The 21063-nt window shown below is 53.9% G+C and overlaps 1 protein-coding gene across 1 annotated transcript; it reads left to right on the forward strand.

Moving 5' to 3' along the window:
* The first annotated feature begins 11225 nt into the window (after window positions 1–11225).
* ZNF629 (zinc finger protein 629) lies at window positions 11226–20075 on the forward strand. The gene is made up of 3 exons (XM_003916771.5): window positions 11226–11469; window positions 14009–14114; window positions 14270–20075. Exons 2-3 carry the CDS (start codon window positions 14042–14044, stop codon window positions 16813–16815), a joined length of 2619 nt encoding a protein of 872 aa, XP_003916820.1. The 5' UTR covers window positions 11226–11469; window positions 14009–14041; the 3' UTR covers window positions 16816–20075.
* The last annotated feature ends 988 nt before the right edge of the window (window positions 20076–21063 follow it).

Consider the following 21063-nt stretch of genomic DNA (forward strand, 5'->3'; position numbering starts at 1 on the left):
AAATTAGGCCAGACACGGTTGCTCATGCCTATAATTCCAGCACTTTGAGAGGCTGAGGTGGGTGGATCACGAGGTCAGGTTCGAGACCAGCCTGGCTAACATGGTGAAACCCTGTCTCTACTAAAAATGCAAAAATTAACCAGGCATGGTGGCACGCACCTGTATTCCCAGCTACTTGGGAGGCTGAGGCAGGAGAATCACTTGAACCCGGGAGGCAGAGGTTGCAGCGAGCTGAGAGATCACGCCACTGCACACCAGCCTGGGCAACACAGCGAGACTCTGTCTCACACACACACTTACACATACACACACACACACATAAATAAAAAAAATTTAAAAAAAGCACTGGTGAAGTCTAAGAAAAACCAGGACAACATGTGACTTTTGACCCTATGGGGTTACTCCATAGATACACAGTATCTCCTCCCTGCTCAGCTCCAGGGGCCATTCAGAGAGAATGAAACACAGTGGCCCTAGAAACATCCAACCAGTAAGAAGATGGTTTCTGTTTCATACTCTTAAGAGAGTAGTATTTGGAGGTTTTGTTGTTTGTTTGCTGTTTTACTTCTTTTCTCTTTTGTAGAGATAGGGTCTCACTGTGTCACCCAGGCTAGAGTGCAGTGGCACAGTCATAGCTCACTGCAGCCTCCAATTCCTGGGCTCGATCCTCCCACCTCAGCCTCCCCGGGTGCTGAGATTGTAGGCATGAGCCACTGCACCCAGCCTGCTTTTGTACTCTTAGTGCTATCCACTAGGCCTGGAGCAAGCCTGCCTATAGGGGCAGTCAAGCTACACTGGTGTTAAGCTGGTCTAGCTTCAGGTCATCTGTCAGGCCCTCTCCTTCTTTTCTCAGAAGTTTAGGTTCTCGTTATGTTGCCCAGGCTGGTCTTGAACTCCTGGCCTCAAGTTCCTCTTGCCTTGGCCCCCACAAAGTGCTGGCGTTACAAGTGTGAGCCACCTCGCCTGGCCAGTAATGGCGGCTTTAAAAGCGCAACTGTCAAATCACGGCAGCCATACTCATTATCATACATCATTAGGGCTTTGTTTGTCCATCCATGTTGGTGTTAGACTGGGTCCAGAACAAAGGGATGGGGTTGAAGACGCAGCCCTGTGCATCTCAAAATATCGGTTTGCTGAAGACCCACAGGAAAACTTTCCTGGATGTGCCACATGAAGTGTGGACCCAGTATTTTATTTATTTATTATTATCTTTTTTTGAGACAGACTCTCACTCTGTCACCCAGGCTGGAGTCAGTGGCACGATCTTGGCTCACTGCAACCTCCACCTCCCAGGTTCAATTCTCCTGCCTCAGCCTCCTGAGTAGCTGGGACTACAGGCACGCGCCACCACACCCAGCTAAATTTTTTTGTATTTTTAGTAGAGACGGGGTTTCACCATATTGGCCAGGCCGGTGTTGAACTCCTGACCTCGTGATCCACCCACCTTGGCCTCCCAAAGTGTTGGGATTACAGGCTTGAGCCACCATGCCCGGCCTGGACCCAGTATTTATTTGCACAGGTCTCTAGAAAGATCAGCCAATCTGCGAGCCACTTTTAGCTATTGTATGGAACTTTATACCATATGTTTTGTGTACCAACACTAGCTTCCTGTTATAATTCCCCCTTTAATTTCCCTTTGTATTTCAGTTTTTTGTCTTGTTAATGATACTACTTACTCCATTACTATTGCTACTGTCAGTAACAATGGCCAAGATTTAGGGACTGTGAGTCAGTAAGGATCAGATGCCAGGCACCTGTTGTGTAATATGTGGCTCTCTAAATGCTTCATAGCCTTTTTTGAAACCAAGCAAGGTATAAACAAAGAAACAAACAAACACAACTGTAAAATTCCCTCCGCTCCTTTATAGGACCCACTTCAAGATGTTCTTTAAATATCTGAAGCCTTATATAACTAGAGAAAGGCTGCACAACTTCAACTTCATAGGTCACCTTATAAATATGTGTTTGAAAATAAGCCAGCTGGGCATGGTGGCTCACGCCTGTAATCCTGGCACTTTGGGAGGCCAAGGCGGGGGAATCACTTGAGGTCAAGAGTTCAAGACCAGCCTGGCCAACATGGTGAAATCCTGTCCCTACTAAAAATACAAAAATTAGCCAGGCATGGTGGCGCACACCTGTAATCCCAGCTACTCAGGAGGCTGAGGCAGGAGAATCAGTTGAACCCATAAGGCGGAGGTTGCAGTGAGCCAAATCATGCCGTTGCACTCCAGCCTGGGGGACAAGAGGGAAACTCAGTGTCAAAAGAAGAAAAAAAAAGAAAAAAAGAAATAAACCTACAAAGAAAATACACAAACAAACTCTTTGCAGTCAGAAGCCATTAGTCTAGTGAGAATACCTTTACAAAACTCAACCCCCGGACAGGTGCAGTGGCTCATCCCTGTAATCCCTTCGGTCTGGGAGGCTGAAGTCGGGAGGGAGGATCACCTGAGGTTGGGAGTTTGAGACCAGCCTGGCCAACATGGTGAAACCTTGTCTCTACTAACAACACCAAAATACTGCAACCTGTGTCTCCCAGGTTCAAGAGATTCTCCAGCCTCAGCCTCCTGAGTAGCTGGGATTACAGGCCTGAGCCACCACACCTGGCTAATGTTTGAATTTTAGTAGACACCGGGTTTCACCATGTTGGCCAGGCTGGTCTCGACCTCCTGACCTCCAGTGATCTGCCTGCCTTGGCCTCCCAAAGTGCTGGGATTATAGGTATAAGCCACTGTGCCTGGCCTATACATTTATTTTGTTTACCCATTTATATATGGTTTTCTATAGCTTAAAAAACTTTTTAAGCCCTCCACTGATAGTAAGGACCTGGCTGGGCGTGGTGGCTCACACCTGTAATCCCAGCACTTTGGGAGGTCAGGGCAGGTGTATCACGAGGTCAGGAGTTTGAGACCAGCTTGGCCAATATGGTGAAACCCCGTCTCTACTAAAAAATGCAAAAATTAACCGGGCTTGGCTGAGGCAGGAGAATTGCTGGAACCTGGGAGGTGGAAGTTTCAGTGAGCCAAGATCGCACCACTGCACTCCAGCCTGGGTGACACAGTAAGACTCGTCTCAAAATAAAAAAAGAAAGAAAAAAAGATAACAAGGACCATGGAGGGTCCTGAAGGGGGAACATACTGGTACTTTTAGGAAGATCCATGGGACACCAGATGGGCAGGGAGAAGTGAAGAAGGCTGGAGTGGGGAAAACCCATTTGAAAGTCACTGCAGTGATTCAGGAATGAGGACCTGAGGGCTCCAGTGGCCTGGGGTGGGGGTGAAGGCAGCAGGAGCACCACAGGGATCAGGATCTACTGATTAAGAGGTTGGATCCCTTAGGCCTTGGGGAACAGAATGATCAGGTGTGGTATAGGGCAATGGAGCTGGTGAATCTGCAGTGATGGCCTAGTGGAAAGATCTGATAGGCAAATGGAGAGAAAGAACAAAGTGAGGAGGCGGTGACACATGCCTGTAATCCTAGCACTTTGGGAGGCTGAGGTGGGAGGATCACTTGAGGTCAGCAGTTATAGACCAAGAGTTCAAGACTAGGTGTTTGAGATTAGCCTGTGCAACAGAGCAAGACTCTGTCTCTACAAAAAATAAAAAAAATAAGGGGGTGTGGTAGCCCATGCCTGTAGTCCCAGCTAGTCAGGAGACTGAGACAGGAGGGCTGTTTGAGCCCAAGAGGTCAAGGCTGAAGTGAATTGCGATCACGCCACTGCACTCCAGCCTGGGTGACAGAGTCAGAACCTGTGTCTTAAAAACAGGGGGGTGAGGCCGGGCACAGTGGCTCACGCGTGTAATCTCAGCAGTTTGGGAGACTAAGGCGGGCGATCATGAGGTCAAGAGATCGAGACCATCCTGGCGAACATGGTGAAATCCCATCTCTACTAAAAATACAAAAATTAGCTGGGCGTGGTGTTGCGCGCCTGTAGTCCCAGCTACTCAGGAGGCTGAGGCAGGAGAATCACTTCAACCTGGGAGGTGGAGGTTGCAGTAAGCCTAGATTGCGCCACTGCACTCCAGCCTGGCGACAGAGCGAGACTCTGTCTCAAAAAACAAACAACTACAAAAAACACGGGGATGGCGGTGAGGAGAGGGCCAGGGGCTGGGCGGTGGACATCTAGGGATTTTGGAATTGGCCACACTGAGATTTTTCAGGAAGAGAACATAAGGGAAGGGCTCAGGTCTGAGCCTTGGGAAATGCAGCTGTTAGCAGGCACCAGGAGGACAGGAAGTCTGATGTGTGAAGCATTAGGGAGACATGGTAGGTTTTGGGGCAGTGAGTGACTGATCATGAAATCCCAAGGTGGGAGGGGCCTGCTAGCTCCTCAGCCTCAGCTCTTGCTCCACATTTAAGGACTGCAGTCCTGAAAAGCAGCCACCAGCACACCTGTGGCTCACACGACTCCAGGAAGGAGGCCCACCCTGGCCTGACAGCGGCCTTCGTAGCCTCCCCTGGCTGCGGTGAGACCTTCTCCAGGTGAGGGGGTGCCTCAGGTGTGGAACAGCATAGGTCCCTCCAGCATCACCATCCTGCCCTCTAGAGTATCCCTGGCCAGACAGCAGAGCTTGGAGCTTATGATGGTGAGTCCTCACAGGTTAAACACTCCCTGTGTCATCTCAGGACGTGGCTTTGAGAATCCTCCATCTCCTACCTACCCGGCCAAGGGTTGTGAGCTCAGACAAGGAAGTGTGAGGCCAACCCGGCTCCGCTGGTCACCACCTTTGGGAGAGGGAACACATTCTTCCCAAGTGCTCAGACACACATTATCTCATTTACCCCTCTGCCCCTTGGGTACCAAGGCTCATCTTCTTCCCAAGAAAGAGGAAGCTGAATCTCCAAGAGTTGCCCAACACCACACCAGCCAGTGAGGATGGTGCAGGGTTTGTGTTGGGATTCAATCAGGCTGGTGGGAAAAATATTAAAGAGAGATAGACACAAATCTTGGAAGGCCAAGAAGTTTGCATTAGCTTCAGTAATAGATATGGTTGAAGGCAAGCTGATCTTTACCTTTAAACAAATTAAAGTAGTAATAAAGGAAGGCAGAGTAGTTTACCTAGCTAGCTTGTTTACTCATACTATCTTAAAACTAACCTATGATGTACCAGGTGCTTAAGTGCTTTTTACTCAGGAAGTCCACAATGTCAATTACCTTCTAATGATGTTGACTCAAGCTTTTGTTAATTAATATTACTGAATAAATGTGAGTTTGACTAGCTGATCAGGGCCGCAGTCGCAACTGTTTATAGGACTCAGCAGGCAGCCTGTAAGCAGCTTGGACCCTCAGCTGGACTGGCAGAGCAGAGTATCTGTGTGCCATTATACTTTATTCATCCATTGCCAGGTCAGGGGTCTGCAAGGGACAGACTGCCCACAGCCAGTGCCCCCTCGAAAGGAGTGCTGCTGCAGGTTTGGACCCGGGTCTACCTCCAGGACCTCACTTTTTTGTTTTTTGTTTTGAGATGCAGTTTTGCTCTGTTGCTCAGGCTGGAATGCAGTGGTGCGATCTTGGCTCACTGCAACATCTGCCTCCCGGGTTCAAGTGATTCTCCTGCCTCAGCCTCCCAAGTAGCTGGGAATACAGGCACCCGCCATCATGCCCAGCTAATTTTTGAATTTTTATAGAGATGGGGTTTCACCATGTTGGCCAGGCTGGTCTCAAACTCCTGACCTCAACTGATCTGCCTGCCTTGGCCTCCCAAAGTGCTGGGGTTACAGGTGTGAGCCACCAAACCTGGCCAGGAACTAACTGTTACTGCAGCCCCTCGGGGTACAAGGCCCATAACTAAGAAGAGCATTGGGCCGGGTGTGGTGGCTTGCGCCTGTAATCCCAGCACTTTGGGAGGCCGAGGCAGGCAGATCATGAGGTCAGGAGTTCGAGACCAGTCTGGCCAACTCCAGAAACCCCGTCTCTATTAAAAATACAAAAATTAGCTGGGCGTGGTGGTGTGTGTTTGAAGTCCCAGCTAGTCGGGAGGCGGAGGCAGAAAAATCCCTTGAACTCAGGAGGCAGAGGTTGCAGTGAACCGAGACTGTGCCACTGCACTCCAGCCTGGGTGACAGAGCAAGACTCTTCTCAAACAAACACAAAAAGAGAAGACCATTGGGTGAGTTGTTCCTGACAGGTGTGGGGGTGGGATCCTCTACATCCCTGCAAGAGCAGGTTGACGCCATGGCTGCGATGCCAGCTGACTGAGGGCAAGAGGACATGGCAGCCTTTATGTCCCTAGGAGCAGGACACCCAGACTCTTCCTGGAGGATGTATTGGCCCAATGGGGGTGCCCTGCCCTTCCCAGCTCCTCTCTCCAACTCTGAGGGAGAGGACAGAGGGACTGAGAGGCTCATCCTTGGGTCCCAGACACGCTTGGGCCCATCTGAGCAGGAGAGGTGTGTTTAGGATCCACGGTGGCTCTGAAGTCACCATGCGTGGTTTTAATCCACTCCTGCCACTGGTGACCTGTGTGCAAGTGACTTACTCTTTCTGTCCAGGGATGATGATAATGTTGGTGCCATGAGTTGTGGAAGTTTAAGGGGTTGTTACATGCAAACACTTGCAACAGTGCCTAGTGCATAAGTGCTCAATAAATGTAACTATGTCAGCAGGCACCACCCTCATGTGTTACTCTGGAGCTGGGTGTGGTGGCTCATGCCCACAATCTCAGCACTTTGGGGGGCAAAGGCAGGAGGACTGCTTGAATCCAGGAGTTGGAGACCAGGCTGGGCAATATAGTGAGATCCTATTTCTACAAAATAAAAAATCATTCAGGAAGAATTAGGAACAAAATATTTTTAAATTAAGTTAGCCAGGCATGGTGGCATGCAACTGTAGCTTCAGCTACTTCAGAGGCTAAGGTGGGAGGATTGCTTGAGCCTAGAAATTCAAGGCTGCAGTGAGCTATGATCGTGCCACTGCACTCCAGGCTTGGTGACAGCAAAACATTGTCTCTAAAAATAAAAGATTACTCTGAACCTTGGAGACACAGACTAAGGGGTCCAGAATCTATACCTACAGTTAAACAGGGGTTGGAACATCAGCAGTGAAGGACCATTCATATCATGAAGCCACCTTGGCCTCAGGGTTGGGGACACAGAGGAGTGACAGGGATGGTGACCGGCTGGCAGGTCAGTGCCCTGTAAAGACACAAGCTGCCCAGCAACAGCCAGTTACTGACATGTGAAAATGTGGATCATGTTGCCACATCTTTGGATTTTCCAAAGAAGCAGGAAATTCAGGCTGGGCACGGTGGCTCAGGCCTGTAATCCCAGCACTTTGGGAGGCTGAGGTGAACGGATTACCAGGTCAGGAGATCAAGACCATCCTGGCTAATACGGTGAAACCCTGTCTCTACTAAAAATATAAAAAAATTAGCCAGGTGTGGTGACAGGCACCTGTAGTCCAAGGTACTCAGGAGACTGAGGCAGGAGAATGGTGTGAACCCGGGAGGCAGAGCTTGCAGTGAGCCGAGATCGCACCACTGCCCTCCAGCCTGGGCGACAGTGGGAGACTCTGTCTCAAAAAATACATAAATAATAAATAAGCAAGAAATTCAATTTTTAGGTTTTTTGTTTTCTTTTTGAGATAGAGTCTTACTATGTCACCCAGGGTGGAGTGCAGTGGCGTGATCTCAGCTGATTGCAACCTCCGCCACCTGGGTTCAAGCAATTCTCGTGCCTCAGCCTCTTGAGTAGCTGAGACTACAAGTGCATGCTACTACGCCCAGCTATTTTTTTTTTTTTTTTTTTGAGACAGAGTCTCACTCTGTCACCCAGGCTGGAGTGCGGTTCACTGCAACCTCCGCCTCCCGGGTTCAAGCAATTCTCCTGCCTCAGCCTCCTGAGTAGCTGGGATTACAGGTGTGCACCACTGCGCCCAACTAATTTTTGTATTTTTAGTAGAGACGGGGTTTCACCATGCTGGTCAGACTGGTCTCGAACTCCTGACCTCGTGATCCACCCACCTAAGTGCTGGGATTACAGGCATAAGCCACCATGCCTGGCAATTTTTAATTTTTTTTTTTTTTCGAGACGGAGTCTCACTCTGTTGCCCAGGTTGGAGTGCAGTGGCGAGATGTTGGCTCACTGCAAGCTCTGCCTCCCAGGTTCACGCCATTCTCCTGCTTCAGTCTCCTGAGTAGCTGGGACTGGGACTACAGGCGCCCGCCACCAAGCCTGGCTAATTTTTTGTATTTTTAGTAGAGACGGAATTTCACCGTGTTAGCCAGGATGGTCTCGATCTCTTGACCTCGTGATCCACCTGCCTCGGCCTCCCAAAGTGCTGGGATTACAGGCGTGAGTCACCACGCCTGGCCTAATGTTTTTTGTTTAATTATTATTACTATTAATTTTTTTTTTTGAGTCAGTGTCTTGCTCTGTTGCCCAGGCTGAAGTGCAGTGGCACAATCTCGACTCACAGCAAGCTCCGCCTCCTGGGTTCACGCCATTCTCCTGCCTCAGCCTCCTGAGTAGCTGGGACTACAGGCACCCACCACCATGCGCAGCTAATTTTGTTTTTGTATTTTAAGTGGAGACAGGGTTTCACCATGTCAGCCAGGATGGTCTCGATTTCCTGACCTCATGATCCATCTGCCTCGGCCTCCCAAAGTGATGGGATTACAGGCATGAGCCACCACGCCCGGCCAATTATCATTATTATTATTATTTTTTGAGATGGAGCCTCACTCTGTTGCCCAGGCTGGAGTGTAGTGGTGCAATCTCGACTCACTGCAAACTCTGCCTCCTGGATTTTAAGCGATTCTCCTACCTCAGCCTCCTGAGTAACTAGGATTGCAGGTGCACGTCACCATGCCTGGCTAATTTTTTGTATTTTTAGTAGAGACAGAATTTCACCATGTTGGCCAGGCTGGTCTCGAACTCCTGCCCTCAAGTGATCTGCCCACTCAGCCTCCCAAAGTGCTGGGATTACAGGCATAAGCCACCTCGCCCAGCCATCTTTTTTTTTTTTTTTTTTTTTTTTTGAGACGAGAGTCTTCCTCTGTCACCCAGGCTGGAGTGCAGTGGCATGATCTTGGCTCACTGCAGCCTCCACCTCCCAGATTCAAGAGATTCACCTGCCTTAGCCTCCCAAGTGGCTGGGACTACAGGTATGTGCCACCACCCCTGGCTAATTTTTTGTATTTTTCGTAGAGAGGGGGTTTCACCGTGTTAGCCAGGATGGTCTTGATCTCCTGACCTCATGATCCGCCCGCCTTGGCCTCCCAAAGTGCTGGGATTACAGGCATAAGCCACCGCGCCTGGATTTTTTTTTTTTTTTTTTTTTGAGACAGGGTCTCACTCTGTCACCCAGGCTGGAGTGCAGTGGTGCAATCATGGCTCACTACAGCCTCCACCTCCCAAAATTAAGTGATTCTCCTGCCTCAGCCCAAGCAGCTGTGACCACAGCCATGTACCACCACACAAGGATAATTGTTTGTTTTTTGTTGTTGTTTTTCTTTTCTTTTCTTTTTTTTTTGAGACTGAGTTTTGCTCTTGTTGCCCAGGCTGGAGTGCAATGGCGCGATCTCAGCTCACCACAATCTCAGCCTCCCAGGTTCAAGCGATTCTCCTGCCTCAGCATCCCAAGTAGCTGGGATTACAGGTATGCACCACCACGCTGGGCTAATTTTTGTATTTTAGTAGAGATGGGGCTTCTCCATGTTGGTCAGGCTGGTTTGGAACTCCCGACCTCTGGTGATCCACCCACCTTGGCCTCCCAAAATGCTGGGATTACAGGCATGAGCCACCGTGCCCTGCCTGGCTAATTGTTTTTAAGTTTTTCATAGAGGCGGGGTTTCACTATGTTGACCAACCTTCAAACTCCTGGGCTCAAGTTACCATTCTGCCTCAGCCTCCCAAAGTGCTGGGATTACAGGCATGAGCCAACAAGCCTGGCCTTTAGCAATTTCTTTTTTCTTTACCCCTTCCTTCCTTCCCTTCCTTCCCCCCCCCCCCCCCCCCCTTCCTTCCTTCCTTCTCCCCCCCCCTCCCTCCCTCCTTTTTTTTTTTTTTTTTTTGAGACAGGGTCTTGCTCTCGGCTCAATGCAACCTCTGCCTTCCGGGCTCAAATGATCTGCCTGCCTTGGTCTCACAAAGTGCTGGGATTACAGGCGTAAGCCACTGCACCCAGCTAATTTTTGTATTTTTAGTAAAGACATGGTTTCACCATGTTGTCCAGGCTGGTCTCGAACTCCTGACCTCAAGTGATCCGCCTGCCCTGGCCTCCCAAATGGTTGGGATGACGGGCGTGAGCCACCGCGCCCAGCTGCCTGTAGTAGTTTCTGACCTTTGGTTTACTCTTCCCCCAGGCCCCTCAGTCTCTGGACAGAGCCCTCCACACACTCCCAGGATTCCTCTGTGTCTGTAACACATACACAATACCAAACTTCCCAAGGGTAGAAAGCCCAATTTCCATGCATCTCTGAAGTACGCCCGCCTTGGTGTTAACCACAGTGTCCAGGAATAATAATGCAATGTGTCGAACTGAAAGAATTAGGTGGCCTTAAGTACACCACTCACTTCTCACACCTTGGTTTCCTCACCTGTGAAACAGGGATGATAGGCAACCTTATCCCATGGGACTGTGATAAGGAAGACGAGAAAGAAAGGCTGTAAAAATTGCGAGCATAGATAACTTGGACCTTGGGAGGCCACCAGTGTTCCTGGGTTTTTAAAGGTTTCTTCTGCTGTGAGCTGGATGCCTTCTGAGCTATGAGGAAAGCGGTTCTCCCTCCTTGGCAAGGGAACCCCCACTGATTTCTTTCCTGCCACCGTGAGCCTCAGTTTCCTCCTCTGAGGGGAGGTGTCTGGGGAAAAGGGGCTGGGACACAGGCTATTGCAAATCCTTCCCGGCTGTGTTTGTCCCTGCAGCCCCAACTCCTGCAGCCATGACTTCCACCAAGCATTAAGGCCATGTTTAGTGCATAGGGTATTCCCCCTCAGGTCTGCCCTGCCAGCTCCTGCTCCCACCCCAGCCCCATCCCAGGGTGAATCCAAACAAAGGCTGGCCTCAGGGGATCAGCAGCCGCCAAATCTGAGATAGGGCTTTCCTGGCCCTGCCGGTGGAACCTCTGCGAGATGAAGAGCGGCCAGAAGCCCAGGGACCCTCGCAGGCATCGGGGCTCCCAGATGCCCACGCTGCCTGCTCCCACTGGAGACGGGGACAGGGGCGTCATCCCAGCCTCCTTCCTGCTCCCACTGCTGTCCCCTTTTTTCCCCAGGCTGCGGGAGGCAAAGGGTTAAATCCCATAGAGCTGATGCTCTGACTCCAGGCTAGAGGGGCCCGGGAAGCTGGGGTCACTTCCTGCTCCGTCCCAGTCACCCTGAACTGGTCCCCGGGTCCTCAGCCTGGAATCACCCCTTGAGAAGGACCCTAGAGTCCTCGGCGCCTAGTCCGTCCCCCAAGGCAGGGCACTGAAGGGGTTAAGTCCCCTGGGGCTGGATTCCGCCTTCCGGCTTTTCCCAGACCCCAGAGCCGTGAGTTGGGGACGCCTGGGTTCCCAGGGGGTGGCCTGGAGGGCCCGGGACGGCCGCCGGGGAACAATGGGGCCCGGGAGGGGGGTGCCGGGAGCCCGGGCCTGAGCCCCCCACCCGCGCCCGAGGCTGTGGCCGGGGTGGGGGCGGGTGGGGGGCGCGGAGGGCCGAGGATTCTGGGAAGCGCGGGGGTCGGCGGCGGGGGAGGGGAGCCTAGGGATTCTGGGAAGAGGGATCGGCCGGGGCCGGGGGCCGGCGCTGCCAGCGCAGCCCTGGAGGAACCTGGCAGTGCTTGAAGGAGCCAGGACCCCGGGGGCCAGGGCGGGGGCGGATGCCCACGCTCTGGATCAGCAGCGGGACGGGGGTCGCGGCTCCGGGGGAGCAGAAGCCCGGGGCCGACGGTGCAGGCGGTGGGGGGGCCGGGCCGGGCGGCCGCATTCCCGCCGCCTCCATGTCAGGGTCACCCTGGGCCGTTCCCCACATCTCTCGGGAGGCGGCTCCTCCTTCCCTCCCTCTGCAGCAGGGCCATCGCGAGGTCTCAGGCTGGCGTGCCTGGCGCCTGGGCTCCCAGCGACTCGGCCTCCCTCGGTCTTCCCACGTCCATGCTCTGTGTCGGCCCTGTCATTAACCCTTTCCCTCCTACTCTGGACCACTGGGGGAGAATTTTTTGGAGACCATCGAGGTCCACAAGCTCTTACCTGTCCCCAGCAAACACAGCAGGGCATCCTTCCCGGACCGGACATCAGGCAGCCCCCAGTGTGGCAGAGGTCTCCGCTTCCACCACCTCAAAGACACTTACAGGCGGGGAGGGGGGATTCTCGGAGCTTAAGTAGCTGCAGAGATGAAGAAATTAATTTACTTCCTAAACGCTAACTTCTGTCTCTCCTACCGCTCTTTGGCAGGGTGCAGCCAGTCTTGCTTCACCTTGGTCACCTCTCGGCTGCCTCCTGCCATGTCTCTCTTGCCCCACTGCCCCTGTGCACACAGCACCCACCTCACACAGCCATCCAAAGTTTCCAGGCCACACCCAGGGATTCTCTGCAGGGTGTAAATGGTGTGGGACCTCCTTCTAGTGCTTTGTTCATGTGGCCCCGTTCCCTCACCCTGGACTCATCTCACCATTTTTGGAGTGACAGCTGGCTGTTTTTTTGTTTGTTTGTTTTTACCAGGGGGCCACTTGGAACTCCTGCTCTTTTGCTGCCATCCCCTTGCAAACTGATCTTTAAAGGCATTAGACCAAACAGGTGTTCCAGGGGCCAGGGACATCTCATTCATTCATTCATTGATTCATTCATTGATTCATTCATTCAACAAAGTTCCTGGAGCACCTATTCGGTGCCAGGCGCAGTCCTAGGCTTGGGAAACAGCCTCAACAAAGCAGAACAGAAGGAGTAGAAGGAGGGTCCAGGCGGGAGTGGGAATAGGAGGGCTTTGGTGAGGAGTATAGTTCCAGCTCATTGGTGCAGACCAGCAGGCCTAGTCCCTGGGTGCAACTCCTCCTTTTCTAGCCTGGGAACCCTCTGGGTCCCAGGAATTTCTCCAGCCTATTCTCACTGCCAGCAGGCTCCCCATGAGCTGTCCTCATCACCTGTTTCCTGCCAGCCTCCCACGAGCATGAGTCTCACATGACTCCCAAGGTCACCTCGTGCTCTAATAGACAGGGGTGAGCCAGACACGGAGCCCTGCTTTTGTCATCTTAGCTCTGCCACTTCCCAGCCTTGACCTTGGAGAGGTCTCCCCAGGCGTCGATGTACTAATCTGTAAAATGGACAGCCAGATTTCTGGGTCTCCTCACCATGCTGTGGGAGGACTGGGTGAGAGAAATGACACCATGGCAGGTGCTGGGTCCGCTGCAGGTGTTCACACAAGCATCCATTCTCCCCTTCTCCTTACTTTTTCTCTTCCTCTGGGCGGTTCCTGCAGATGCTCCTGGCCGCTTTAAACTGCCCCTCCCCCCACCTCCAGCCTGACCTTCTTTCTGTGCTTGGATAACGGAAAGTGCCCCCATCCTTTTAGAGGGCCCCTGTCTCCTCTGGGAAACTGGGGTATTTTTTCTTAACCCTTTAAGTGTCTCCGGCAGCCTGCGTTCACTCTGGGGCACAGAAAAGTTTATTGGTCTCAATTAGCAGCCCCATTAGAAGGAAAATTAGAGTCTTAATGAGCTTCCTCTGATTAGCAAATAACAGGTTTCCCAGCCTCTGGGCATCATAGGTGTGGGGTGAAAACCTCCTTCCCCTGTGGATGTCAGAGACCGTTCCAGCCCCCAGTCTGGGTTCAAAGGCTTATGAGTGATGAGTTTTTAATTACGCTCTTAAATTCACCTGCTTGCTTAGTTGTGCTCTTAAGATCTGGAGCGAGAATCAGGCCTGCAGGGGAAAGGGGCCACAGCAAGAACCCGTGCCCAGAAAAAATGGGGTTGGAGGACACTGAAGCTCACACAAGGAGGACTGGGGTGGGGCAGGGCGGGAGTGAGGTTCAGGGGGAATAAAGCAAAGTGCGAAATCAGCTCCCAGTGTGCGCTCATCGCTCTCTTCCCCCGCAGGGTCCCTGGAACGCTGCAGTCCTGAGCTCTGGGATGGAGCCCGAGACTGCGCTGTGGGGCCCGGATCTGCAGGGTCCGGAACAGAGCCCCAACGATGCTCACAGAGGTGAGGGGCACAAGAAGGGGCTGCGGTCCCGGCAAGACGGTGGCCCCAGCTCAGGGAGGGGCCTGGACTCTGGGGGACACCCAGGGGAGGGAAGAGAGACCAGACCCCGTGTTCTGAAAGGGGCTGGGGGCTGGAGACTCCCTTTCTCTCTGTAGGTGCCGAGAGTGAAAACGAAGAGGAGAGCCCTCGGCAGGAAAGTTCTGGGGAGGAGATCATCATGGGAGACCCGGCTCAGAGTCCAGAATCCAAGGACTCCATAGAGATGTCCCTGGAGAGACCGTCCCAGGACCCCTCTGTCACCCAGAACCCCCCAACCCCACTGGCTCACTCCAACCTCTTGGACCACCAGACCCCCCTGGACCCCCCAGCCCCGGAGGTTGTCCCTACCCCATCTGACTGGACCAAGGCCTGCGAGGCCAGCTGGCAGTGGGGCGCTCTCACCACATGGAACAGCCCCCCGGTCGTCCCCGCCAACGAGCCTAGCCTGCGGGAGCTGGTGCAGGGCCGCCCGGCGGGGGCGGAAAAGCCCTACATCTGCAACGAGTGCGGCAAGAGCTTCAGCCAGTGGTCCAAGCTGCTGCGGCACCAGCGCATCCACACAGGAGAGCGGCCCAACACCTGCTCGGAGTGCGGCAAGAGCTTCACGCAGAGCTCGCACCTGGTGCAGCACCAGCGCACGCACACCGGCGAGAAGCCCTACAAGTGCCCCGACTGCGGCAAGTGCTTCAGCTGGAGCTCCAACCTGGTGCAGCACCAGCGCACGCACACGGGAGAGAAGCCCTACAAGTGCACGGAGTGCGAGAAGGCCTTCACCCAGAGCACCAACCTCATCAAGCACCAGCGATCCCACACGGGCGAGAAGCCCTACAAATGCGGCGAGTGCCGCCGGGCTTTCTACCGCAGCTCCGACCTCATCCAGCACCAGGCCACGCACACGGGCGAGAAACCCTACAAGTGCCCCGAGTGCGGGAAGCGCTTCGGTCAGAACCACAACCTCCTCAAGCACCAGAAGATCCACGCGGGCGAGAAGCCATACCGCTGCACCGAGTGCGGGAAGAGCTTCATCCAGAGCTCGGAGCTGACGCAGCACCAGCGCACGCACACAGGCGAGAAGCCCTACGAGTGCCTGGAGTGCGGCAAGAGCTTCGGCCACAGCTCCACCCTCATCAAGCACCAGCGGACTCACCTGCGCGAGGACCCATTCAAGTGCCCGGTGTGCGGCAAGACTTTCACCCTGAGCGCCACCCTGCTGCGGCACCAGCGCACTCACACGGGCGAGCGGCCCTACAAGTGCCCCGAGTGCGGCAAAAGCTTCAGCGTCAGCTCTAACCTCATCAACCACCAGCGCATCCACCGCGGCGAGCGGCCCTACATCTGCGCCGACTGCGGCAAGAGCTTCATCATGAGCTCCACCCTCATCCGCCACCAGCGCATCCACACCGGCGAGAAGCCCTACAAGTGCTCCGACTGCGGCAAGAGCTTCATCCGCAGCTCCCACCTTATCCAGCATCGCCGCACGCACACCGGCGAGAAGCCCTACAAGTGCCCCGAGTGTGGCAAGAGCTTCAGCCAGAGCTCCAACCTCATCACCCACGTCCGCACGCACATGGACGAGAACCTGTTCGTGTGCTCCGACTGCGGGAAGGCCTTCCTGGAAGCCCACGAGCTGGAGCAGCACCGGGTGATCCATGAGAGGGGGAAGACCCCAGCGCGGAGGGCCCAGGGCGACGCCCTGCTGGGGCTCGGGGACCCCTCCCTGCTGACCCCGCCGCCGGGAGCCAAGCCGCACAAGTGTCTCGTGTGCGGAAAGGGCTTCAACGACGAGGGCATCTTCATGCAACATCAAAGGATCCATATCGGAGAAAACCCCTACAAAAATGCAGACGGCCTCATCGCACACCCAGCCCCCAAACCTCCTCAGTTACGATCCCCGAGGCTCCCTTTCCGAGGGAATTCCTACCCCGGGGCTGCCGAGGGCAGAGCCGACGCCCCGGGACAGCCCCTTAAGCCGCCAGAGGGTCAGGAGGGCTTCAGCCAGAGGCGGGGACTGCTGTCCTCCAAGACCTACATCTGCTCCCACTGCGGAGAGAGCTTCCTGGATCGCTCTGTGCTCCTCCAGCATCAGCTCACCCACGGCAACGAAAAGCCCTTTCTCTTTCCTGATTATAGGATTGGCCTAGGGGAAGGCGCAGGGCCCAGCCCCTTCCTAAGTGGGAAGCCCTTTAAATGCCCTGAATGCAAACAAAGCTTTGGCCTCAGCTCTGAGCTGCTGCTGCACCAGAAAGTCCATGCAGGCGGGAAGAGCTCCCAGAAGAGTACAGAGCTGGGGAAGAGCTCTTCCGTCCTCCTGGAGCATCTCAGGAGCCCCCTGGGGGCCAGACCCTACAGCTGCTCAGATTGCGGGGCCTCCTTCCTCGACCGCGTGGCCCTCACCCGGCACCAAGAAACCCACACCCAGGAAAAGTCCCCCAGTCCCGAGGACCCCCCTCCAGAGGCAGCCACCCTGTCCACAGGCCAGGAAGGTGAGGGGGAAGCCCCTACCCCCATGGGGAGCAGCAGCCATGGGGAAGGGGAAGAAGGGGAAAGCCCCAAAACCCGAGTGGAAGAAAAGCCCTATCTGTGCCCCGAGTGTGGAGACGGCTTCACAGAAGTCGCGGCCCTCCTGCTCCATAGGAGCTGCCACCCAGGTGTCTCCCTGTGAAATGGGTCTGGAGACCAGGGGCCTCGCTCTCTCCAGAGAGGAACACTGGATTTTTTTTCCCCCAAAATAATTACATGGGGAAGGGAGGATAACCCTATCAGATGGTAGTGGAGTGGAGGAGAAAGAACCCTGGGGAAAAAATAGTGCTTTTACATCAGTGATGAGAAACCCTATAAAATTGTTGGTGGGAAGCACTTATAAGGCAGTGGAGAAAAACTGTTGGGTTAGAAGCCCTATAAATATGTAGGAAAAAAAAAAGCCCTTTAAGTCTGTAGCAGAAAAACCCTATAAACCATAGTGGATAAGAGCCCTATTAATTGTAGGAAGAGGTCCCAATATGTCTCTGAACAACCCTATAAAACTGTATCAAAATCCTTAGGAAAATCCTGTAGGGTCGGGGAAGTGCTGCGATGGCACTGACCCGGGAGGAGCGACCCTCAGAAGGTGCAGAAAAACACCTGTCCCTCGCTGTTCCACAGGGTTCTCTCCCAGCGGCCCTGGACAGTTCCAGAGACGAAGACGCTCAGCTGGGGGAGTGGTGTGGGAACTGTGTGGAACTGCAAAGGAAGAAAACAGGAGAAAAATAAGTGACCAGGAGCTCTGGGGCCCCCAGAGAAGATAAGACAGAGACTAGGAAGAGAAGGTCCCATTCACTGCACTGGGGTTCCTTGGGGTTTGAGGCCAATGTTAGATGAATTGTGTGTGTTAGGGAAAGAGGCCTGTGGAATCCCTTATCAAAAAGAACCCCAAAATGGGGAAGAAAAAACAAATTGGCAAGCCTTTTTAAAGGCTGAAGTTTGGGGTGCAGAAACATGGTCAGTATAAGAATACTGAGAAACCACCGCAAAAATTAGGGGGAAGCAGGGGTCAGTTCCTGTTAGATTACTTTGAGGGGAGCAAACCAAGGTGGGGAAACTGCTCACATGGAACTCAGCTAACTCCAGGCCCCTTCTTGCTTCCGGGAGCTTGTGAAACTGCAAGTTGCAGGCAGGTCCCAGCTCTCAGGCTGCAAGGGTTCTCCCCACACCAGGCAGGACCACCCTTTCTACCTGCCCAGCCAGGGACTTCTACTCTGCAAGGCCTCCAGGGACGGCGGTTGCCTCCCACCACATTCTCAGGTCTCACCGTCAGGAGGTTTTTCCTGAAACCTAACTGCCGCCAGTGGCAGCTCATTTCCTCGAATTCTGTCCTCAGTGAAGAGGGAGAACCGCTGCTAGTCAGACCTCCAAAGAATAAAGCCCTTCAGAGACTTAGGGCCTGCATGTGGGCCTCCCTAGCCTTCTCCAAGTCAGCAGGGCCACAGAATTTCTTAGAAAGCTTTGATTAGCCAGCAACTTGATTTTAAACTTCAGCCATTCATCTTTGTTGGTAGCAAGGCTGCCTCGCAGGAGAAGGCAGCCGCCCTGGTGGGGATCCAGGCATCCCACGGACTGAGCCACAGGTCCCTGAAGAGTCCGCAGAGGCCGTACTACCCTCCTCACCCTGGTACCTGGAGCCCTCCAGGGTTGTGATGATCCAGCCCAATCTCAGCCTTGGGATGGATGGGAGGGATTCCACCCATTTGGCTTCTCTCCTTAGCCAGAAACCTTCAGAGGGAAACAAGGATGAGAAAGGCTCCCTTGCCAGGCCCATCTCACTTCCCACACCACACAGTTACATGTTCATAAACTCAGCCAAGCCTGCTCACAGGCCTGGGCGTATGTGGCGGGGGAGAGACTACTGCCCTGTGAGATGGTGGAAGAGAGAAAATTCTTGAATGAAACATCTGTAACAAGAATCCCATTCCCTAATCCTGGAGACCCCTTCAAAAGGAGAGGAGTCTGCTCAGCGCTGGGTCGGAAAGGAAGTGCAGGCCAACCCCAGTAGTGCGCTGTCCTGGAGTAAGGACTGAGATGCCAGCTGCGGGGCCTGTCAGGAGTCGTGTCTCAGACCGGGGTGACCGGGATTTTTGCAAAGCTGTGGAACAGACCTCTAATTCCATGACCTAAAGGTTCACACAACCTTTATGCAAATCCTTCCTCCTTCATCTATCGTGGCCCCAGCGGAATGACCCTAACATTTAAAAGGATCGAAATCTCAAACATTGCGGGAGGAAAACACCAGGCCTGCTGGGGAGAGGGAGAAAGCAGGCCTCAGGATTGTGCAGAGAACCTTGTTGCCATCTGCGTAATGCCCCAGCCTACCCAAGTGCCAGGAAGGGAAGCACTACTGAGGGAGGGGCTGCCTGTGGGTCTCCCTAACAGAATGCCGATGAAGGGGTGTCCCTGTAAGACTGAGAAGTCCGCCAAGTCTAAGCAGATTTCCCTGCCCCCCAAGATGGTAGCAGAAACTGAAGTTGTAGAGACAAACCCCTCGCAAAGCCAGAAGCAGATGCCCTCAGAAATGGGCCTAAGGAATCTCCCCAGAAGAGAACTGAGGAGCAGCTTTTGGGGCTCAGAGGCCAGTCCGAGGGGAGGCAGGCGGTGTGGCCGAAGGCCGGCGCAGGCCTGTTTCGGACTAGGGTGTAGCATATGTAGTAGGATGCTCGCATGTTGTAGGGATGGGTGAGGGCTAAGGGGCTTGGCTCTGGTACGGGATGGATGATGTGAGCACAGTTTGTGGGGTCAGGCATTTTGCAGTAGGAAGGGGGCAGGGTCGGAGACCTCTGGGGTGTGGCCTGTTCTTTCTTGCCTACCTCCCCAAGCTCCTTTAACCAGGGGCTTCCCTCCCAGAGTGAGCTACGTCTCGGGAGGATCGAAGCAGGGAGGTGGCAGTGGCTAGAGTTGCTCAGATCGGCTCAGATGAAGGCCCAGAGGTCAAAGCATTTGCCCACCAGAACTGAGTCTGGAAGGCACTGTGCAACCAAACCCTCTTGTCCAATCACATGCAGACCCCAGGCCCCTCAGAAACACCCTGGTGGAGGGAGGAGCCCAACAGATAGGGTCAGGGAGTCAGTGGGGAAAGCAGAGGGGAGAGCTTAGAGTGAAACTCGAAACTGCTGTGGACATGGAGGTCAGATGGGAACTTGGAACTGGGCATGAATCCTGAATGGTGGGGAAACTTGAAGCCATCACAGCCAAGAGGTGGGGTTCCGTGACCCGCCCTGAGGTCAGCAGCTCCCAGACTCCTTTGCCCCCACTAGGGAAGCCCCAGTCACCTGACTTGTCCCCTTGGAGTGAAGAGAGGCCCCACTTTTGAGTGTTGTGTGTCCAAAACAGTGTTGTGTCACCGGTGGTCATGTTGCTTAGTTGAAGAGAATAAAGGGAATAAGATTTCCTGGGTGTTTCTTGTTTTTTTATTTCAGCCTAGAGTGAGCTGAAAGAGCATGGCCTCACCTTAAGCCGGAGCCCAGGAGTGACTGCAAAAGCTCAGGCCAGCCCCAGGCCCACACTTCACCCAGGGGCCCTAAAATCCCCATCCAGTACTGGCTTGTGGGAAGCTGAGGAGTTGATGAAGTTTTAAGCTGCACACCCTTGGTATGGAGAGGGATGAATCTGATGAGATGGCAGCAGAGCCAAGCTGTCCTCATCAGTGCCTGGCCTCCCCACCAGCAAGACTGTAGAGTGGCCACCTGGCGGCTCTGGCGCTGGCCAGCTCAGGCCCAGCCGTGCAGCCCCAGGGAGGCCTCTCTGGCCACCATACCCGCACCCTGCCACGGGGAAGTTCTGAGGATCTAGTTTCAGAAGCTGGCATCCACCACTCCTGGTTCACTTGGGGACCCTGGGAGAGGTGGGTGGAGACCTGGCTTATCATCTCACTCCCAGGATGTCAGCCCTTGTGCCCTTACTGTGTGGAGAGGCTGAGGCTCAGAGAAGGGCAGCCACTTGCCCAAGATCCACAGTAAGTCCATGAAGGAAACCAGAATGGCCAGGAACTCAAGCATGTTTTGCACCCACTCCATCCCAATGTCAGGCCTGCCTCAGTGCTCAGTCTCTTGGGCTCTGGGCCTGGCCATAGGGGGTTGGGGGGGAGGGTCTGCCCCAGCCAGGAAGTGTCTCCCCACCTTTCCTGTACCCCTCTGACCACACCCCAGGGCAAGTTTAGTGTCTCCTTCCCTTCCCCACCTGGAAAGGGGGTTGGGAGGAGAGGAGAAGCAAGTAATGAAGGCTACTCCACGTTCTCTGTGTGCCAAGCCCTGGGGACAGTGAGGTCCATCAGGAGTCCCAGTGCTGGAGAAATCTGCAGAAAAGTGACTACAGCGGAAGAGCAGGCACAGGCAGTGACTGCTTCAGACATTTCACAGGTCTGTGGACCCAGAGATGGTGCCTG

This window comes from Papio anubis, chromosome 18 (assembly GCF_008728515.1).
Source record: "Papio anubis isolate 15944 chromosome 18, Panubis1.0, whole genome shotgun sequence".
Taxonomy (NCBI): Eukaryota; Metazoa; Chordata; class Mammalia; order Primates; family Cercopithecidae; genus Papio; species Papio anubis.